The sequence below is a fragment of the Cynocephalus volans genome, chromosome 8, assembly GCF_027409185.1.
Source record: "Cynocephalus volans isolate mCynVol1 chromosome 8, mCynVol1.pri, whole genome shotgun sequence".
NCBI classification, from domain to species: domain Eukaryota; kingdom Metazoa; phylum Chordata; class Mammalia; order Dermoptera; family Cynocephalidae; genus Cynocephalus; species Cynocephalus volans.
Window position 1 is genome coordinate 8,265,494 of NC_084467.1, and position 15,232 is coordinate 8,280,725.

A 15,232-nucleotide genomic window follows, 5' to 3' on the forward strand; every position below is an offset into this window, starting at 1 on the left:
AAACAAAAACAAAAACAAAAACAAAACAAAGAACAAACAAAAAAACAAAAAGAACCAAAATGAGAAACCCAATGGCAGAAGCAAGTGTGACATGAGAGTGTGTGGACAGATGAGCAGAAAGGTGTGACACAAGACAGGGAGGAGGGGCAGGAGAGAGACGGGAGCAGGGGCGGGGAGGGCCTGGGCAGAGCCCGGCTGGAGGCCGCTGGAGACGGGGGCGAAGGGCCTGAGGAGGGGCCGGGGCTGGGTCCCTGCCCACCTGCCACTCTGGCCGGCGGGCTGTGCTGCTTTACTCTGCGGCTCTCAGAGAGGACAAGCCCAGGTTCCTCTCCTGGAGGCCAGAGTGAAGGGCAGAATGCTGGGGAAGTGGGCAGGGTGGCAGGAGGTGGCCTCCATGATCCATGTCCCACACATCAGCTGGCTCTGCCACACACCGGCCTGTCCTCCTTTGAGGCCACTTGACCTTGAACCTTCTGTCCCAAGATGGACAAAGCAGCGCTGGACCTCGGGAGCGGGGCCCGGCCCGGCCAGAAGCACCTGCCAGCCGCTCACCTGCCGCGGTGCTCTCGTTGCCCACGGGAGTGCTGGAGCAGCTGCGGTCCATGGTGGACGACTCGGAGGACACAGCACCCGGGCTGCAGCCGGTGTAATCCATGTACTCATCTGTCTCAGTGTCCATCAGGCTTGTGGGTCCCTGAAATGAAGCGGAGGTCCCTGAGGAAGCTGGCTGGGGCTGTGCTGCCCATGGGGGCAGGCTGTCGCTGCGAGCGACATGGCCCACTGCCTGGGAGTAAGGTGGGATGGGCCCTGGGTCAGGGTCGGAGAGGGGCGGCCCGCCTGCTCCGGCTCTCACCTGGGAAGTGGGCACGCGATCGAAGTTCTTCCCCAGCATCCTCCGCATGTGCTTCCGGGCGTGAGAGGTCATCTGGTGCTTGAGGAGGAAGGAGAACTGGCAGCCCTCCCGGATGCAGTGGAAGTGGCTGTTCACCTGGTTGTACTTGCAGCCTGTGGACACAGCCCCACCTGGCGTGAGCCTCCCCAGCTGGCCAACGCTCCCGGCATCCAGTGTGAGTTGGGCACTGTTCTGGGCAGGGGGAACATGTGGCCAACGAGGCAGATGGTGTCTGGGGAAAGGGCACTTTCTCCCGAGGTGGTGTTCCTAGGAGGAAGGCTTGCACCCCAACCCACCCCCAGGAAGTCCGAGGCCACAGGGCTGTCCAAACTCGGGCCTCCCCTCGGCCTAGCATGGAGGCGTGTGACATCGGGCTGGCCCCCATCCCTACCCCCACACACTGAGAGGTCCACAGCTCCAGGGCATGGGACCCTAATGGACACTGTCTGCTAGGTCAGCCACATCTCAGCAAGCCACCTGTCCCCATATCTCCGCTGGGGATCCTGGGTACTGTCTGCCCCAGGCCCTGTTGAGATGGCTGAAGGCTGGTGGGCCTTGTCCCTGCCCCACCCACCTCTGCTCCGCTCCGGCCTGTGAACAAACACAGGGGCAGGACTGAAACAGTACCGTCAAGGGCAGGTGAAGGCCTGCCTGTCACCATGGCGCCCGGGCTGGCCAGGTGTCTTACATCATGCCCAGCTTTGTTTGGACCCAGCTACCACGAAAAACACCAAAAGTTGAGTAAATAACGGCAACTGCAGGACACCCTGACATCTGTAAACTGAGCCCAGGAACAGCATGGGCCCCCGAGTGTTGACATCTGCTGCCATGGTTACCGACCCTCTCCCCAGCCATGGATCATTTTTGAATTAATACTTGAGAGAATGGTGTGTTTCCTTTCTTTTCTGCCAGTTGACTTTGAGTATCTCACCTATGGAAGGGCCAGTCTGCAGCAGGCAGTGCTCCCCCCACTACCCCCCAGACCCTGCTGCCATGACCACCTGGTCACAACAGGCCTTGCCTGCAGCCCAGTTGCCTCTGCCCAGCCTGCCCGGCTTCCACCTGCCCTCCAGTTTCCAGTCTATTCCTGGGGAGATTCCTGCCCACATCTGCAGGCCCGTGAAGATATGGCAATGTTCTGAGGCAGGAAGGTGGGCTCTGCCCTCTGCCTGCTGACCCTAGAGCCCTCACAGGTGTCCCCAGCAAGCTCGGGCCAGTGAGTTCAGAGGGGAGGCCCTGTTCCAGAGCTGGGGCGGCTACCCTGCTGGGGGCTCAGCTCTCAGCAGCAGAGTTAACTCTGAGGCATCTGTGGCCAAGCTCAGGGCCTTTTGTGGCCTCCTCTTCCCAGACCCACAGACACCTCCTTCCTGGATCTCTCCAGCTCACAGATGCCCTAGGTGAGTCCACGATGTACTTGACTGTCCCCCACCAGATTCCCCAGCACCAAGCCCAGTGCCAGCACACAGTGGACACCCAAAAAAATCTTAGTTGCTGTCACGACTGCCACTACCACCCTCTGCAGTAGCACAGAGCCTAGCATGTATCTGTTCCTCAATAAATGAATGAATGAATGAGCGAACAAACCATGATTCATTCTGGACAAAAACCTCATATTTAAAGTCATGGAAAGAGATGCCAGGGCAAGGAATTTCAGGAACTCCTAAGGCTTACCCGCAAGCCCTCTTGACAAGAAAAGGAAAAATGAACTAAGCCAAGACCCTGGATGCCAATGATGACGTCCCAGGGAGTTTGTATTGGGGGTGGAGGGGGAATGCTCTGAGTTACCCTCACACTTTTTCCTGGGCTGTTTGGGTTTTGACTGTTTGACATGTTTGACAATGCCTGTCCTGTGACATTTTTAACGAAACATGGAGTCTGATGTAGGGGGCAGAAAATGGGTACTAGGAGAGGTGGCCCAGGCCATCAGGGCCTCAGGGGCCAGAGCCACAGGCCTGGCATCTGCTGGAAGACCCCATGCCCAGCCCTGGCCTTAGGTACCTAGCCTGCCGCACTCCTCGCGCTTGGTGAAGTATTTGAACCCGTTGGCTGCCCGCCGCTCAGCTTTCTCGTGCTTCTTTATGTGCCATGGAAGCTTCGTGGTGATGTTGGTCACGAAGTAGCAGCCAGTCCGGAGGCAGTGGTAGTGCCCACGCATGCGGAACTCACAGTGCTGCAGGGAGGCACAGGAGGGTCAGGACACATGGGTGACTTCCATGAGTTCCTGCCTGCCCACGCCTCTGGGCTCTGGTGGGCTCTTTGCACATGTGTTCTTCATGCTCAGAATCAGAATCACAATCTCGTAAAGACTTTTCATATGTTAAAAAGCAGTATGTCCCCATTGTCATTCCCAAAACATTCCTAAAACATCCCACCTCATAACCTTGCGATCCCTTTCTAATCCCATACTCAGGGCAGACATCACTAACCTATCCTAGCATTTGTCCCTATTGCCCCATGACCTAGGCAGACATTACTAATCTATCCTAGCACTCGTCCCTGTAGCCAATATCCAAGGCAGACATCACTAACCTATCCTAGCACTTGTCCCTGTTGCCCAGACCTAGGCAGACATCACTAATCTATCCTAACACTCGTCCCTGTTGCCAATATCCAGGGCAGACATCACTAACCTATCCTAGCACTCGTCCCTGTTGCCCAGACCTAAGCTCAGACTACCAGTCTTGGGGGCAGGCCTTTATGGTGAATCCCATCTGCCCTTGCTGTCTGGGCATGGAAAGTTCTATCTCTTTATCTGTCCAATGTGCCTATTTAAAAAATCTAGTCCTCTGGGAGAAGGGACATAGCTAGTTCCAGGATGGGCAAGAATGATGCCAAGTGCGCAGTGACTGCCCAGCATCTAGCCACCACTGGGGTTGGGATGGAAATGACAGATCTCACCAATTTAGCGCCAATCTTGACCCCTGCCCCGGGGCCTCCAGGGGCTGAGGGGCAGACAGTGTGTGTTCCAGAGTCTGGTGGAGGCCAATTTAAAAAGGGTGAGAGAAATGGAGTGTCTGCCAGGGGGAGCCTGTCCTGGGCTCTGCGCCTCCCTGCTCCCCCGTCCCCCCCACCACACTGACCTGGTTGGGACAGAGACACTGCAGGGAGTAGTAAGCAAACTGGTCTCGCACGTTCACCAGGTTGTTGTTGGGGTTGATGTGGTCCAGGCAGTGGGACTCAGCCTTGCCAGAGGTTTTGCAGACGTACTTGCAGTTCCCAAAGAGACAGTGGAAGTGGAACTTGTTGGCATACTTGCAGTCCGTCGCGAGGCAAGGATCACTGGAAGGAAACCACAGCCCAGAAGGTCATTGGCAGTCCCAAGCCCTCCCTGCCAGTGTCCTAACTTCACTTGTGTTGGGGTTCACTCCCCAGTCACCAGGGGTACAATCAAGAGGAATGGCCCCTGGGCTGCCCTGCTCAACAGGACGATCCAGCCGGAGGAGACTACAGATCCCAGCATGCATTCCTGCCTCCTTTTGGCAGCTCTGCATGGTGCACAGGGATGGCAATGTGCGGGGTGCCCAGAGCATTGCATGCTGGGACACGTAGTTTCCACAGCCACACCTCAGGATTATAGATAAGGATGGCTGTGGTAACTTCTTGGATGTGGAAATAAGGGATGGTGCTGCCAGCCCTGGCAGGATGCCAGCGAGGGCCTCGCTGGCACGACAGGGGCACTGCCTTGGACATGGCTGACTGACAGACTGCAGATGGGTGGGCAGCCCTACCAGGAAGCTTTGCTACCATGGGCCTTGGCAAGTGGGAACGTACGCCTGGTGTCAGGTCCTGCTGAGGCTCACAGCTGCTAGGGCTCCCCAGGGTCAGCTTAGGGTCCCCACCCGCTCAGAGAGCCTCACAGGCCAGCCCAGTGGTAGGGGCTGGTGGGGAGGGGAGGGAAAGTGCTGGGCCACCCCCTTGTGGCTGGCCTGCCTGTGAGGCTAGAAGGGCCAGTGCAGCAGCGCAGAGGGGCATGGGAGGGTGCTGGGCTCCAGTTTCTGCTCGGGTGAGCAACAACTGTGGTCCCCCACAGAGGACCCATGGTGGCAATTCTGACCTGGCCCAGAGTATGAAGAGGGCTGCCACTCTGGGGAGGGAAGGGAAGGACGGGAAGCTGGGGGAGGAATGGAGAGGAGCACCGGCCCCCTTCCGTGCGGGGGGCGCAGCCCCAGGTGCTCAGAGAGGGAGGACAGCTGCCACTCAGGCGGTATAAATAATCCAATTTATTACTTTTATTGAGAACAGGAAGCCGCACACATTACGATACAAAGTCACCGTTCTCGCCGCAAGGAGCCATCACCATCCAGTGAGGAAGGTCCCTGCCACCCTTGAGAGCTCAAACCACGGTGCAAAGGGGTGTGGGCCTGGAGGGGCTCCTAGCCGCCTCGCCCCACCTGTGACTTCGTGTGCCCTGAGGAGACTCAGCCATGGGTGTGAGCCACAGAGGAGGCCAACAAGGAGGCCCTGAGGGAGTCGCAATCCTCCATGTCAGGCCAGGAAATGTCCTCTGAGGACCACCACTCCCAGCCCATCCAAGCCGGTCCCTGCAGAACCACCACTGGCCCTGCTGGAACAGCGGCCGCTACCACCACCACCTCCACGACCCCTGCTGGCCTGCTCCGGGAACAGGCAGTGAGGTAGGAGCAATAGCATCTTTGGCTAGAAGGACGTGGCCCGATGACCATGTCCCAGAGACACTGGGGACAGCCAGTGCTAACTCTGCAGGTGAGGGGCAGGCCTCCTGGCTGCCCTTGCTAGCACCTACTCCCGAGACACGCAGGGGACACAGGACTCCCGGCTCATCGAGGGACTCACTTCTCCTGGAACTGGAGGAATCCGGGTTTGACCTGGGGCTTGGCGTTCTCTAGAGAGGTCGTTGCCAAGGGCGAGGCGGGCAGGTGAGGCACTGACGCTGGAATCTGAGGCATCTGGGGTATGGTGGAAGCCAGCTGCTTCCAGGCGAGCAGGGTGGGGGTGGAGGGCACAGAGGCTGGGCTGGGAGCGGGCCCCTCCAGAGAGGAAGCCGCGGCCGTGGTGACGGGAGGCGCTGATGGGGATGAGGGGGCCAAGGCAGGCTTGGTCTCGGCAGCCGAGGCTGGGAAGGAGGCCTCCGCGTTCCCTTTTGCGGCTCCTCCCTCTGTCCGGAAGTGGAAGCTGTGACAGGCACAAGGAGGCATCTCAGGTGGGGAGTCCAGGGGGCCCCTGAGCAGGTCAGCCCTTCCCTGGCTGGCACGCCTTGGGAGGGTGTCTCATAGGACCCTGTCACAAGCCTGGGGGCCCAGTGTCCCTACCTCGTCCATAGCACCAGGCTCTGGAGGTCTCCCGTGATCCCTCCAGGACGGAAGGACTTGAGAGCAAGCTGCTGCTTTCTCTGGTTCTGAACTTGGGCTCCTGGCTTGGCCCTAACTCCATCTCCCCATTTGTGACCTTCCTTTGTCCCTAGCTCCTGCCTACACCCAGATAGTGTGTGTGTGACAGCAGGCCCTGCCTCACGAAGCCCCTTCCTTCCAGAACCTGCTCTGAGGCTTTAAAGGTAGGACTCTCAGTATTCAAAGTAGGCTCTTCTGCAGACTAGCAGCTGGAGGTGCCTCCGTGGTGAGAAAAGCCTGATCCGGGGCTTAGACAGTGATGAAGATCTATTTTAAATGTTTACAAGTTCTGAGTTCAATGACAAGTAGGCGGCTAGGCTTGCTACTTTTTACTAAACGGGATTTACAAATCAATTTCATTATCATTAGGTCAAAGAGAATCTGGAGACATAATACCGTGGCTTGGAAAGGCCTTCATCTAGGGTCCCTGCCCTGGAGGAAGAGCTGAGTCTCCCCCGCTGGGCTCTGCAGGGGGCACCTGTGGCAGTAGCAGCTGTTACTCAGGGCCTCAAGGTGGGGCCTGGGCAGGGGCTCAAGAGAACTTGGCTGGAAGACCCCCTTTTTCTAGCAGCACCTTCTGAGAAGCCAGCTCAGCATCTGTGGTCTGGTGGGAACTGCACTCAGGCCCTGCTTAGAGGGCGGCTAGAGGCCTGTGCAGCCCCCAGCCCCACCTGCCCAGAGCCAGGCTGGGATGAATGGGGCTCTAAGTGGGACCCCAGGACCCACACTCACTTTGCATGCTTAATGGCCCCGTCCAGGGTGCTGAAGAGCGCGCCACACTCCTCCACCACGCAGTGGAAGTGGGCCTTGTGGAGGAAGTCACACTGTGCATCGCAGAAGTCCTTGGTACCAAACCTAACCAGAGGAGCCAGCTGGTTAGAAGAGAGCCTGGGGCTCTGGCGTGGCCAGGATGGGTGGTGGGGCTGGGCGCTGACCACCAGGATGGGTGGGCATGGCCAGCTGCCTGGCCCTTCTCTCCCTCCCCTGCTCACCCAGTAAGCCCCTCACCTGCGCAGATACACCTTCCAGGGCTCCGACAGCTTCTCCTGAACCAGCGCCTTCACAGCCTTGCCCAGGAAGGGCGAGGACTCCACGGCGGGGCTCCCCTCCACTTCCGTCTTGATGTTCAACAGGCTGCCAAGGCTGGGGTTGCCCTGAGACATCTGCGAGGACAGACGCCAAGCTTGGGGCTCGGGGGCCTCAGGACAGAGGGAGCAGTGGCAGCTCTAGCTGCCCAGACCTCTCGTGACTGACCCAAGCACCGTGGTGCTGAGAGCAGAGAACACAGCCCGACCCCACTCGGCTCTAGCTACAGAAGAGCCCTCTCTGAATGGCCGCAGCCCAGGGAGCTGCGAGGCCTCTCAGCTGCTCCACGTATGCCTCGTGCCACGAGGACCCATCACTCAAGCCCGGGCTGCAACTCAGGGCACGCACTGCAGCCCATCTTTCCCCAGACTTTGCGGCTCCCTGGTTATTTTCCTGCCAGAAGGTTTTCAAAAGAAGTGCAGAGGGAGGAGGGATGGGGGGAACCCCTATGAATTCCTTGAGAACAAGAGAAGGCACACAAAGGAGGAGCGGGGAGGCAGACTGGGGGGACGTCAAGACAGGCTGTGGGCAGGGAGGGGCGTCTGTGTAAAAGCTCCGCGGGAAGGAGTGAGGGGGTGTGGGGGCAGCAGCCACAGGAGGGAAAAGGACAGCAAGAGAGCAGGCAGGGGAGGGAGAGAAGGGGGCAGGGCCTGGGGCAGCAGGAAGCACCTTCCCCACCGAGGGCCCAGCTGGGACCCCCACCCGCAAGGCCCGGCCCGGCCCAGCTCTCTTCTCAACACGGTCACTTGTGCACAGTAACCAAATTAATCTTGCTGTAGCCAAATTTATCATGTGAAGGGGAAAAATATATTTGAGATGATGTATAATTTACAAAGACCCTGCATTATTTAAAATAAATATTCCGGAGCGACCTCTCCGGAAGGCGTCCAAGACCATTACTCAACCCGAAAAGTGGAAATTGATGCTTTGCTCCCACTTTAGTCCCCCCTCCCCCACCCCTTCTTAAACAAACAAAAAATATATGAAATAAATAAATAAAACGAATAACTAAGAGCGAAAGAAGTTAGAGGGCTCTGGAAAAGCTTTGGAGCCCTCCATGTGAAGGGAAGAAAAAGGTGTCAGAGGCTAGAATATATTTCTTCAGCCAGTTCATTAAATTAATTTGTAAGCAGTGGCTCTGAAATTATATCCGATGAAAAATAGCCTCAAAATTTAAATGGTACAAACTCATCTTATTAGAGGCAAAACATTAAAAAACAAATACCTCCCCCCCACCCCCCAGCACAGCTTTAATTTCTCCGGGTGGGGGACAGGAGGCGTGTGATGGATGGTGCTTACCTTATTCATAAGCGAGGATAAAAGAGATGAATTTGCGGGGACTGCGTGGCCATTTGATTCATTGCTGGAACACACAAACCAAGGGGCTTTAGTCGTGGGACAAGGCAGGGTCCCAGCCCTCCCGCCTGACCCCGGGGCCGCGACCCTGCCTGCTGCAGCTGCCCAGGCAGGAGCACCAGCCTGGCGAGGGGTGCTGGCCCCGGCCGGCCGGTGTGGGGGGTCTCCTGGCCTCGCCTCACCTGGGGTCCTTCACAGTCAGGTCCAGACTGCGGTCGTGGGAGGCCTCGTGGGGGCCCGGGGCGCCAGCGCTCTCACTGGACTCCTGCTTCACTTGGGCCGGGGGGAACCTGGCGGGGGCGGCCTGCTGCCCGCTTCCTACACGGAGGGAGGGAAGCGGCGTCATGGGGGGCTTGTGCGGCACGAAGCGCATGCCCCCTGAAGGCAGGCCTGGCTGACCCGGGGAGGCCTGGCTGCTGGTCAGCGGTCCTCCCCGCTGATGTGATCGCTTGCGACGCCTACCCCCGTGTGGCAATTCTTCAAGTGATAATTATTGCAAAATTATGTCAAAGTTGTCGTGGCTCAGGGCCTCCTGGAGCAGGGCGGGAGGCTGGGGAGGGCGCTGGGGCGGGGGCGGGGGCCCTGCATTTTCTCCACCAACTGTCACAGCCAATTTGTGGGGCTGCCGCTTAGGCTTTTATTAAAGACTCTGTTAATGCTGAGGAAAAGTGGCAGATCTGGACTGGGAGCGGCCCCTCCGCAGGTCCCCGGCCCGCGGTTGCCCGGGCGACGGCCCTGCACGCACCGAGCATGCCCAGGAAGGGCATCTGCTGTGTCAGGGCTATGGGAGCTGACAGCCAATCAGGGCAGTTCAAACTGCGTGACCTCGCCCGTCAAGCTGTCCTGGGCAGGGACACGAGGCCAGCCCGCCCGGCCGGCCAACTTGTGGCCAGGGTCCGGGTAGGAGCTGGGCAGGAAGAGGACGCGGGAGGCCAAGCGGAGCGGGTCAGAAGAACTTGCTGACGGGAACGTGTCCACCGAGCCTTTCTCCACAATCCCCAAGTGACTGAAATATTAATCTGCCCCAAGGCACTACAGCCGACAGAGAGCTGCTGCACAGACAGCCAGACAGCAGTGGCATTTTATTAAAAAATAAAGGGAAATCCACTCCCCTCCCCCCCAACTTCACTTGACCTTTCTTTTGGGGGAAGGAGATTTTTCTAATGAAAAGAAAGTACTTAGTCTGGCCACCAAGCCCAGTGTGGCCCTGGAGTGGGCCCTGCCCCAGCCTGCAGGCACCTGGCTGGAGGGGCGTGGCCAGGGCAGGACCCTTCCCATATTGGAAGGAAGGTGGGTCACTCGTCCCACTGAGGACACGACAGAGTTTTCAGACCTCAGGAGTCCACAGTGCAATAGCTCCCCAAAGTCACTTGCCCAAGGTCCCCAGGAACACATGGCCCAGCCCCCGCTGCCAAGCACTGGCAGCACTCTGGGAGGTCTGGGCAGAGCCCCGAGTTGGGCTGCAGGGACCCTCGGTCTTGGCTGGCTCTGAGACATCTCAAATGGGAGCAGAGCAGAGCCCAGGAGCCTGACTGCTGAGGGTCAAGGGTTGAGTCTTGACTTTACCGCTTCCTAGCTATATGCCTAGGGACAGACCATCCCCACTCTTCCATCAGCTCCACCGGGCCGGGCTCTTGTCTGTCATTTTGCCTGCTCCTGGCTCAGTGCCTGCCTCTCTGTGAGCACCCAGCAAGCTGCCCCCAGCAAGTAGCAGTGGTTGTTGAATGAATGAAAGAAGTGAGCCACATCCCAGACGTGAGCAGAATGCTTCTCAAAAATTCAATACTAATTACAAATACTAATTACCCAGATGGGGGTAAGGAAGCAGAGGAAAAGGAGCTAGGTAAACAGAAAAGACAAAAAAAAAAAAAAAAAAAAAACCAACAAAAACAAAAACCAGAGCAAAACAGCATAAAAAATAAGAACCGAAAACTTAAGAAATTACAGAAAAAAAAGAAGCAAGAAAGGGAGGAAGGGGAACCGCTCCCTATAGGGAGCCAGAGTGAAGACAGAGATGGGACCGAGGCTCAGCCCTGCACTGTCCAGAATGGCAGCCGCTGGCCAGAGCTGGCTATTGAAAGTTAAGTTAATTACAGTTAAAATCCAGTCTCTCCCTCACACCAGCCAGTTTCAAACACTCAATAGCCACATGTGGCTATGGCTGCCATGTTGGACAGTGCAGAACAGAAGGTTCCTGTTGTTGCAAAAAGCTCCACTGGGCATCACTCACTAAGGGGGAGAGTCTGGAAGGGCAACCCTTGGCCTTGAGGGGCTGTCCAGGTATGGATGTGGCCACCCCGCCACAGGGCTGGACCCCCGTCCCTTGCCAGGCCAGCTGGAGAAGCCCCTAAAGAGGCTGGGGCCATGGGACTGCTCTCATCAGGGACTGGACTTGAGATGTGGGAGGGTGAGAAGAGCCCATGGATGCATAGATGCCTAGCAGGCAGGGAGTTTTGCTCTACTCCACAGATGGGGAAACAGAAGCAAGAGCTCTCTGGGGTGGGGAGACCAGAACCAGGGGCCCCAAATAGGAAATAAACAGGATGGAGGCAAAGAGCAGGCGAAGAAGGGGGCTGGCAGGCAGAAGACTCGGGTGCAGGGACCAGACAGATACCCTGTCCACACACCGCCCTGCTCTGCTCTGCAACCTGAGGCCAGGGAGCTACAGTGGTCCAGAAGGTGCTTGCTTCCTGAACAGGGCCCAGCCTGCTCACCTGGGTCAAAGGTAGCAGAGGGCTTGAGGGCAGCTGCGGCCAGTCTGGCCATCATGGGTGAGATGAGGCCCTTGCTCGCAGAGATCCTCTCCATGATGGAGGCAGGGGGCACTGGGACAGCGGCAGGAGCTGCTGGGGCCGCATCTCCAGCTCCCGAGGCCACCAGAGCAGGTGTGTCAGGGGTTGCCGAAGCTGCTGCCCCAGACGACAGGGCACCTAGGAGGCCAGGGGCGCCTACCGGCAGGGAGGTGCTCCCGCGGCCAGCAAGGATGGGGAAGTAGGGCGCAGGGCTGGGCAGGCCTGAGTTGGAGAGGGCCAGTGCCAGGGGGATGGAGCTGGGCAGGCCTTGGGGCAGCAGCCCTGAGAGCTTGCTGTTGGGAGGCTTGGTGGCGCTGGGCACGGCCTCGGTGGTGGCGGCGGTGGCGGCGGTGGCAGCGGCAGCGGCGGCCAGGGACGCAGAGGACTGCTGGCTGGTGGGAGAGGCGCTCAGGCTGGAGTTCTTGCTGCTCAGGGCAGAGAAGTCGACGAGGTCGTCGTTGCTGGACTCCTCGTGCTCCGTGTCCTTGGCGCCCAGCAGCGAGGGCGGCAGCCCCAGCACGCCCGCGGAGGAGCGGATATGCCGGCGCTCGTGCTTGCGCTTGTGCGAGGTCATCTGGCTGGTGGAGGTGAAGGTGAAACCGCAGCCGGCGCGAATGCAGTGGAAGTGGTTGGTGGCCTTGCTGTACACGCAGCCCTCGTACTTGCACTCCTCGTACTTGTAGAACTTCTTGAAGCCGTCCTTGGCATAGGCGTCATCCTTGATGTGGTAGCTCTTGTGCTTCTCGATGTCACACTTGTTCTTGAAGGTGAACGTGCAGCCGGGGCGCCTGGACGGGAAGGCAGGAGCCTGTTGTGGGGCCTTGTGGGGGCTGGGGTGGCCCTGCCCTACTCCCACTGTGGCCCCGGGAGGGTGGCCCCCCAGATGGATGCTCAGGCAGGGCTTCTGAGCAGCCCTCAACACCCATCCTTACTTCCCCAGAGGGGCAGGGCCCTGAGCCATCCCATGGGCCTGATTCCCTGCCTTCCATCCCTCCTCCAGCCCAGGCAGACTCCCCAGCTGGGCCCTGCTCACCTGCAGTGGAAGTGCGTGGTCTTCTGTCCATAGAACTGGCAGTCAGCCGTGCCACAGTCCTCAGTGGCTCGGAAGCGCTGGAAGCCGTCATTGATGAGCTGGGTGTTTTTCTTGTGGAAGTTCTCGTGGGTCATCACGTCTGACGTGCTTGTGTACACCTTGTTGCAGCCCACCTGCACGGACCAGAAGGGCAGTCAGGGAGCTGATTCAGGTATTCCTGGGCCCAGCTCAGAGCCGCTGGGTTTGGCTGGGCTGGCGGGGCCTTGGGTGACGGACCTCCCTGCCCTGGCGAGCTTCTGCACCTCTAAATATCAAACTGGGACTTCAGAAGGTCAACATAGGAACCGAGGCAGAAGACCCTTAACAACCAACCCCTCTGCCCCACCAGGGAGCAACTGAGACCTGCCAGGCGCTGGCCCTGCCTGTGCTGAGGGTAGGGCTGTCATCACAGACCCTGGACACTTTCCAGCACAGGCAAGGGAGCCGCATGCTGCAGGAGTTGGGTTTTGAGTCCCAATCTATGTTGCTACCTTGAATGCCCTCAGGGTGGTGGGCAGGGGCTGGCCCCTGCAGGTCTGGAGGTCACCTTTAGCCCAGAGATTTGCTTAGTGGACGGTTCCTGGGCATGGGGCCCACCCCCCCCACCCTGGCTGGGCCAGGCAGGCAACGTTGCCATATTGAGTAAAAACCAGTGGAATCTGAACACTCTCGAAGGCTGGGCTGTGCCAGTATCTGCACCATCTCAGAGCCCAGAGGGTGGGCCCCCCTCTCCTCAAGGCCCAGGTTGTTTCACAGAGGCCATAACAACCCCTGACACATACTGGGGGGAGGCGCGGCGGCTGCTATTTGCAACCCAAAGTCGCTCCTCCTGGGCCTGACACCTTGAAAAAGCCCAGACTCAGTGTGGCATTAAAACAAAGAATTAAACAAAAACCTCCTCAGGAATCATTTGCAATGCTGCTCTTGGTGTTAAAGCCTGAAAAATGTCGGTCTGTATAAACAGCTCACTGAATTTCACCCACACCAAGTATGGCCATGGGGAAGGCCCCGCCCTGGCCCCCCAGACACTGCCCAGGCCTAAGCCCCCAGGACTCTTGGCTCTCCTGCCATCACTTTCCTGGGTGGGCAGAAGGGGAGGCTCCTGGTCAACTAGGGTCCCTGCCCACTGGGGCAGCCCTGCTTCTGGGAGTGGGGGGTTTGGAGGGGGGGTGCCCAAGCTGGAGTCGACTTTGAGGCCCTGGAGCAGCCTGGGCCTGAGGAAGGCCGGCCTGCAGGCCGCCCTGAGTATGGCTAGGCAGGTGGGCACCTGCATGCAGTGGTAGTGCGTGCTCTTCCCATTGAGGTGGCAGCCGTGGTAGTAGACGCTGCAGTCATCCAGCGGGCTGAAGCGCATGAAGCCGTGCTGCAGGGAGTTGTCGCGCTTCTTGTGCATGTTGTAGTGCCGGATCACATCCTGCTTGCTCGTGAACCTCTGCCGGGAGGGAGCACCGAGTTGGCAGGAGCCTGCCCCCACTCCCCCACCCCCATGTGCCAAGAATGCCTGAGCCAGGCGCTGGCCCCAGGGCTGTCGGGTCTCCCTATAAATAACCCTGCTTGGGGTTGGGGCAGCCCAGACTGCCCAAGGCCAGTTCCCAGTACACTGGCCCTCGGAGGGAACAATTCCAAAGGTTTGAGAACCACAGACCCTTCTCTGACCTCCCGCCAGGTTCCCAACAGCCATGCCCAGGAGTGCAGAAGATGAACTTGGCTGGGCTCTGGAGGCAGGGGCTCTGATGGGTAACAGCTCATCCTGCCCAATGCACCCACAAGCCATGCCAGGCTAGGCTCCCTGCGCACGATGGTGCACGATGCCTGGACTCCCACCCCATTCACTGGCTCTGCATTCACCAGTGGGTGGCTTTGGACATAAGCGATGATTTATCTGAACCTCAATATTATCATCTTTAAAATGGGGCAGTAACACCAACACTATAAAGCCACTGGGAAGAGTGAATTAGGTCAGGTGCACAGGCTGACTGGCACTACCCCTGGTGCAGGGTGGACTCTCCATGAAAGGGTGCTTGAATTATTGTCACTAGATGTAAATGGCTCCAGATCCTACTGGCTGCTTTGTCAGCAGGGATCAGGGAACGTGGACAGGCTGGTTGCTTTTCTGGGCTCTCTGCCTGCCCAAGTTAGGTTCAGGTGGCCCGAGTAAAACTAAGCACCCCTGTTCCACCTGCAAGAAGAGCCTCCACACTGTGCTGGAGGGTGGGGGGAAACGGGGCCCAGTGCTGTACTGCTTGTACCTGGTAGTTGCACTCGGGGTCGAGGCAGTGGTAGTGCTCACGGTACTGGTATGCGCAGTGGATGTGGCCACAGTGCTGACTGCCTGAGAACCTGAAGAGAGGAGGGTGTGGGGTCAGGCTGGCACCCAGAGAGGACTCTTCTAGGGCCCTCGGCCTGAGCAGCCGCCTCTTCTTTGCCCGTGCCCCAGGGCAGTGTTGTTGGGGCTCAGAGGGCCCTGTGCCCTGTGTGGGGATGTAGAAGGGCAGAGGTGAAGAGGCAGAGCCTAGGAAGGCCAGGGCTAGTGATAGGGCCTGTTGGGAATCCCAGACCCACTGAGCTGCACGCCTGCCAGCATCTGCCCCGGGAGTGAGTGCCAGGTGAGGCACAGAGGCCTGGCACCCAACAGGGGGAGGAAGCTGGAGCAGGCCAAAAGTCAGAG

At 58.7% G+C, this 15,232-nt stretch overlaps 1 protein-coding gene across 5 annotated transcripts in view; it reads right to left on the reverse strand.

Moving 5' to 3' along the window:
* Positions 1–15,232, reverse strand: part of CASZ1 (castor zinc finger 1) — a 150,100-nt gene that overhangs the window by 5,568 nt on the left and 129,300 nt on the right. For 4 of the 5 annotated variants that reach the window (XM_063104829.1, XM_063104828.1, XM_063104827.1 and 1 more), the window contains 13 exons: positions 14,814–14,904; positions 13,832–13,996; positions 12,526–12,698; positions 11,415–12,280; positions 8,883–9,018; positions 8,644–8,707; positions 7,267–7,421; positions 6,991–7,113; positions 5,705–6,043; positions 3,973–4,171; positions 2,891–3,062; positions 854–1,005; positions 553–694 (listed from right to left, as the gene is read on the reverse strand). In XM_063104829.1, coding sequence (XP_062960899.1) covers positions 553–694; positions 854–1,005; positions 2,891–3,062; positions 3,973–4,171; positions 5,705–6,043; positions 6,991–7,113; positions 7,267–7,421; positions 8,644–8,707; positions 8,883–9,018; positions 11,415–12,280; positions 12,526–12,698; positions 13,832–13,996; positions 14,814–14,904 — 2,777 coding nt within the window. The remainder of the gene's footprint in view (positions 1–552; positions 695–853; positions 1,006–2,890; positions 3,063–3,972; positions 4,172–5,704; positions 6,044–6,990; positions 7,114–7,266; positions 7,422–8,643; positions 8,708–8,882; positions 9,019–11,414; positions 12,281–12,525; positions 12,699–13,831; positions 13,997–14,813; positions 14,905–15,232) is intronic. The other variant, XM_063104831.1, reaches the window with a different exon arrangement.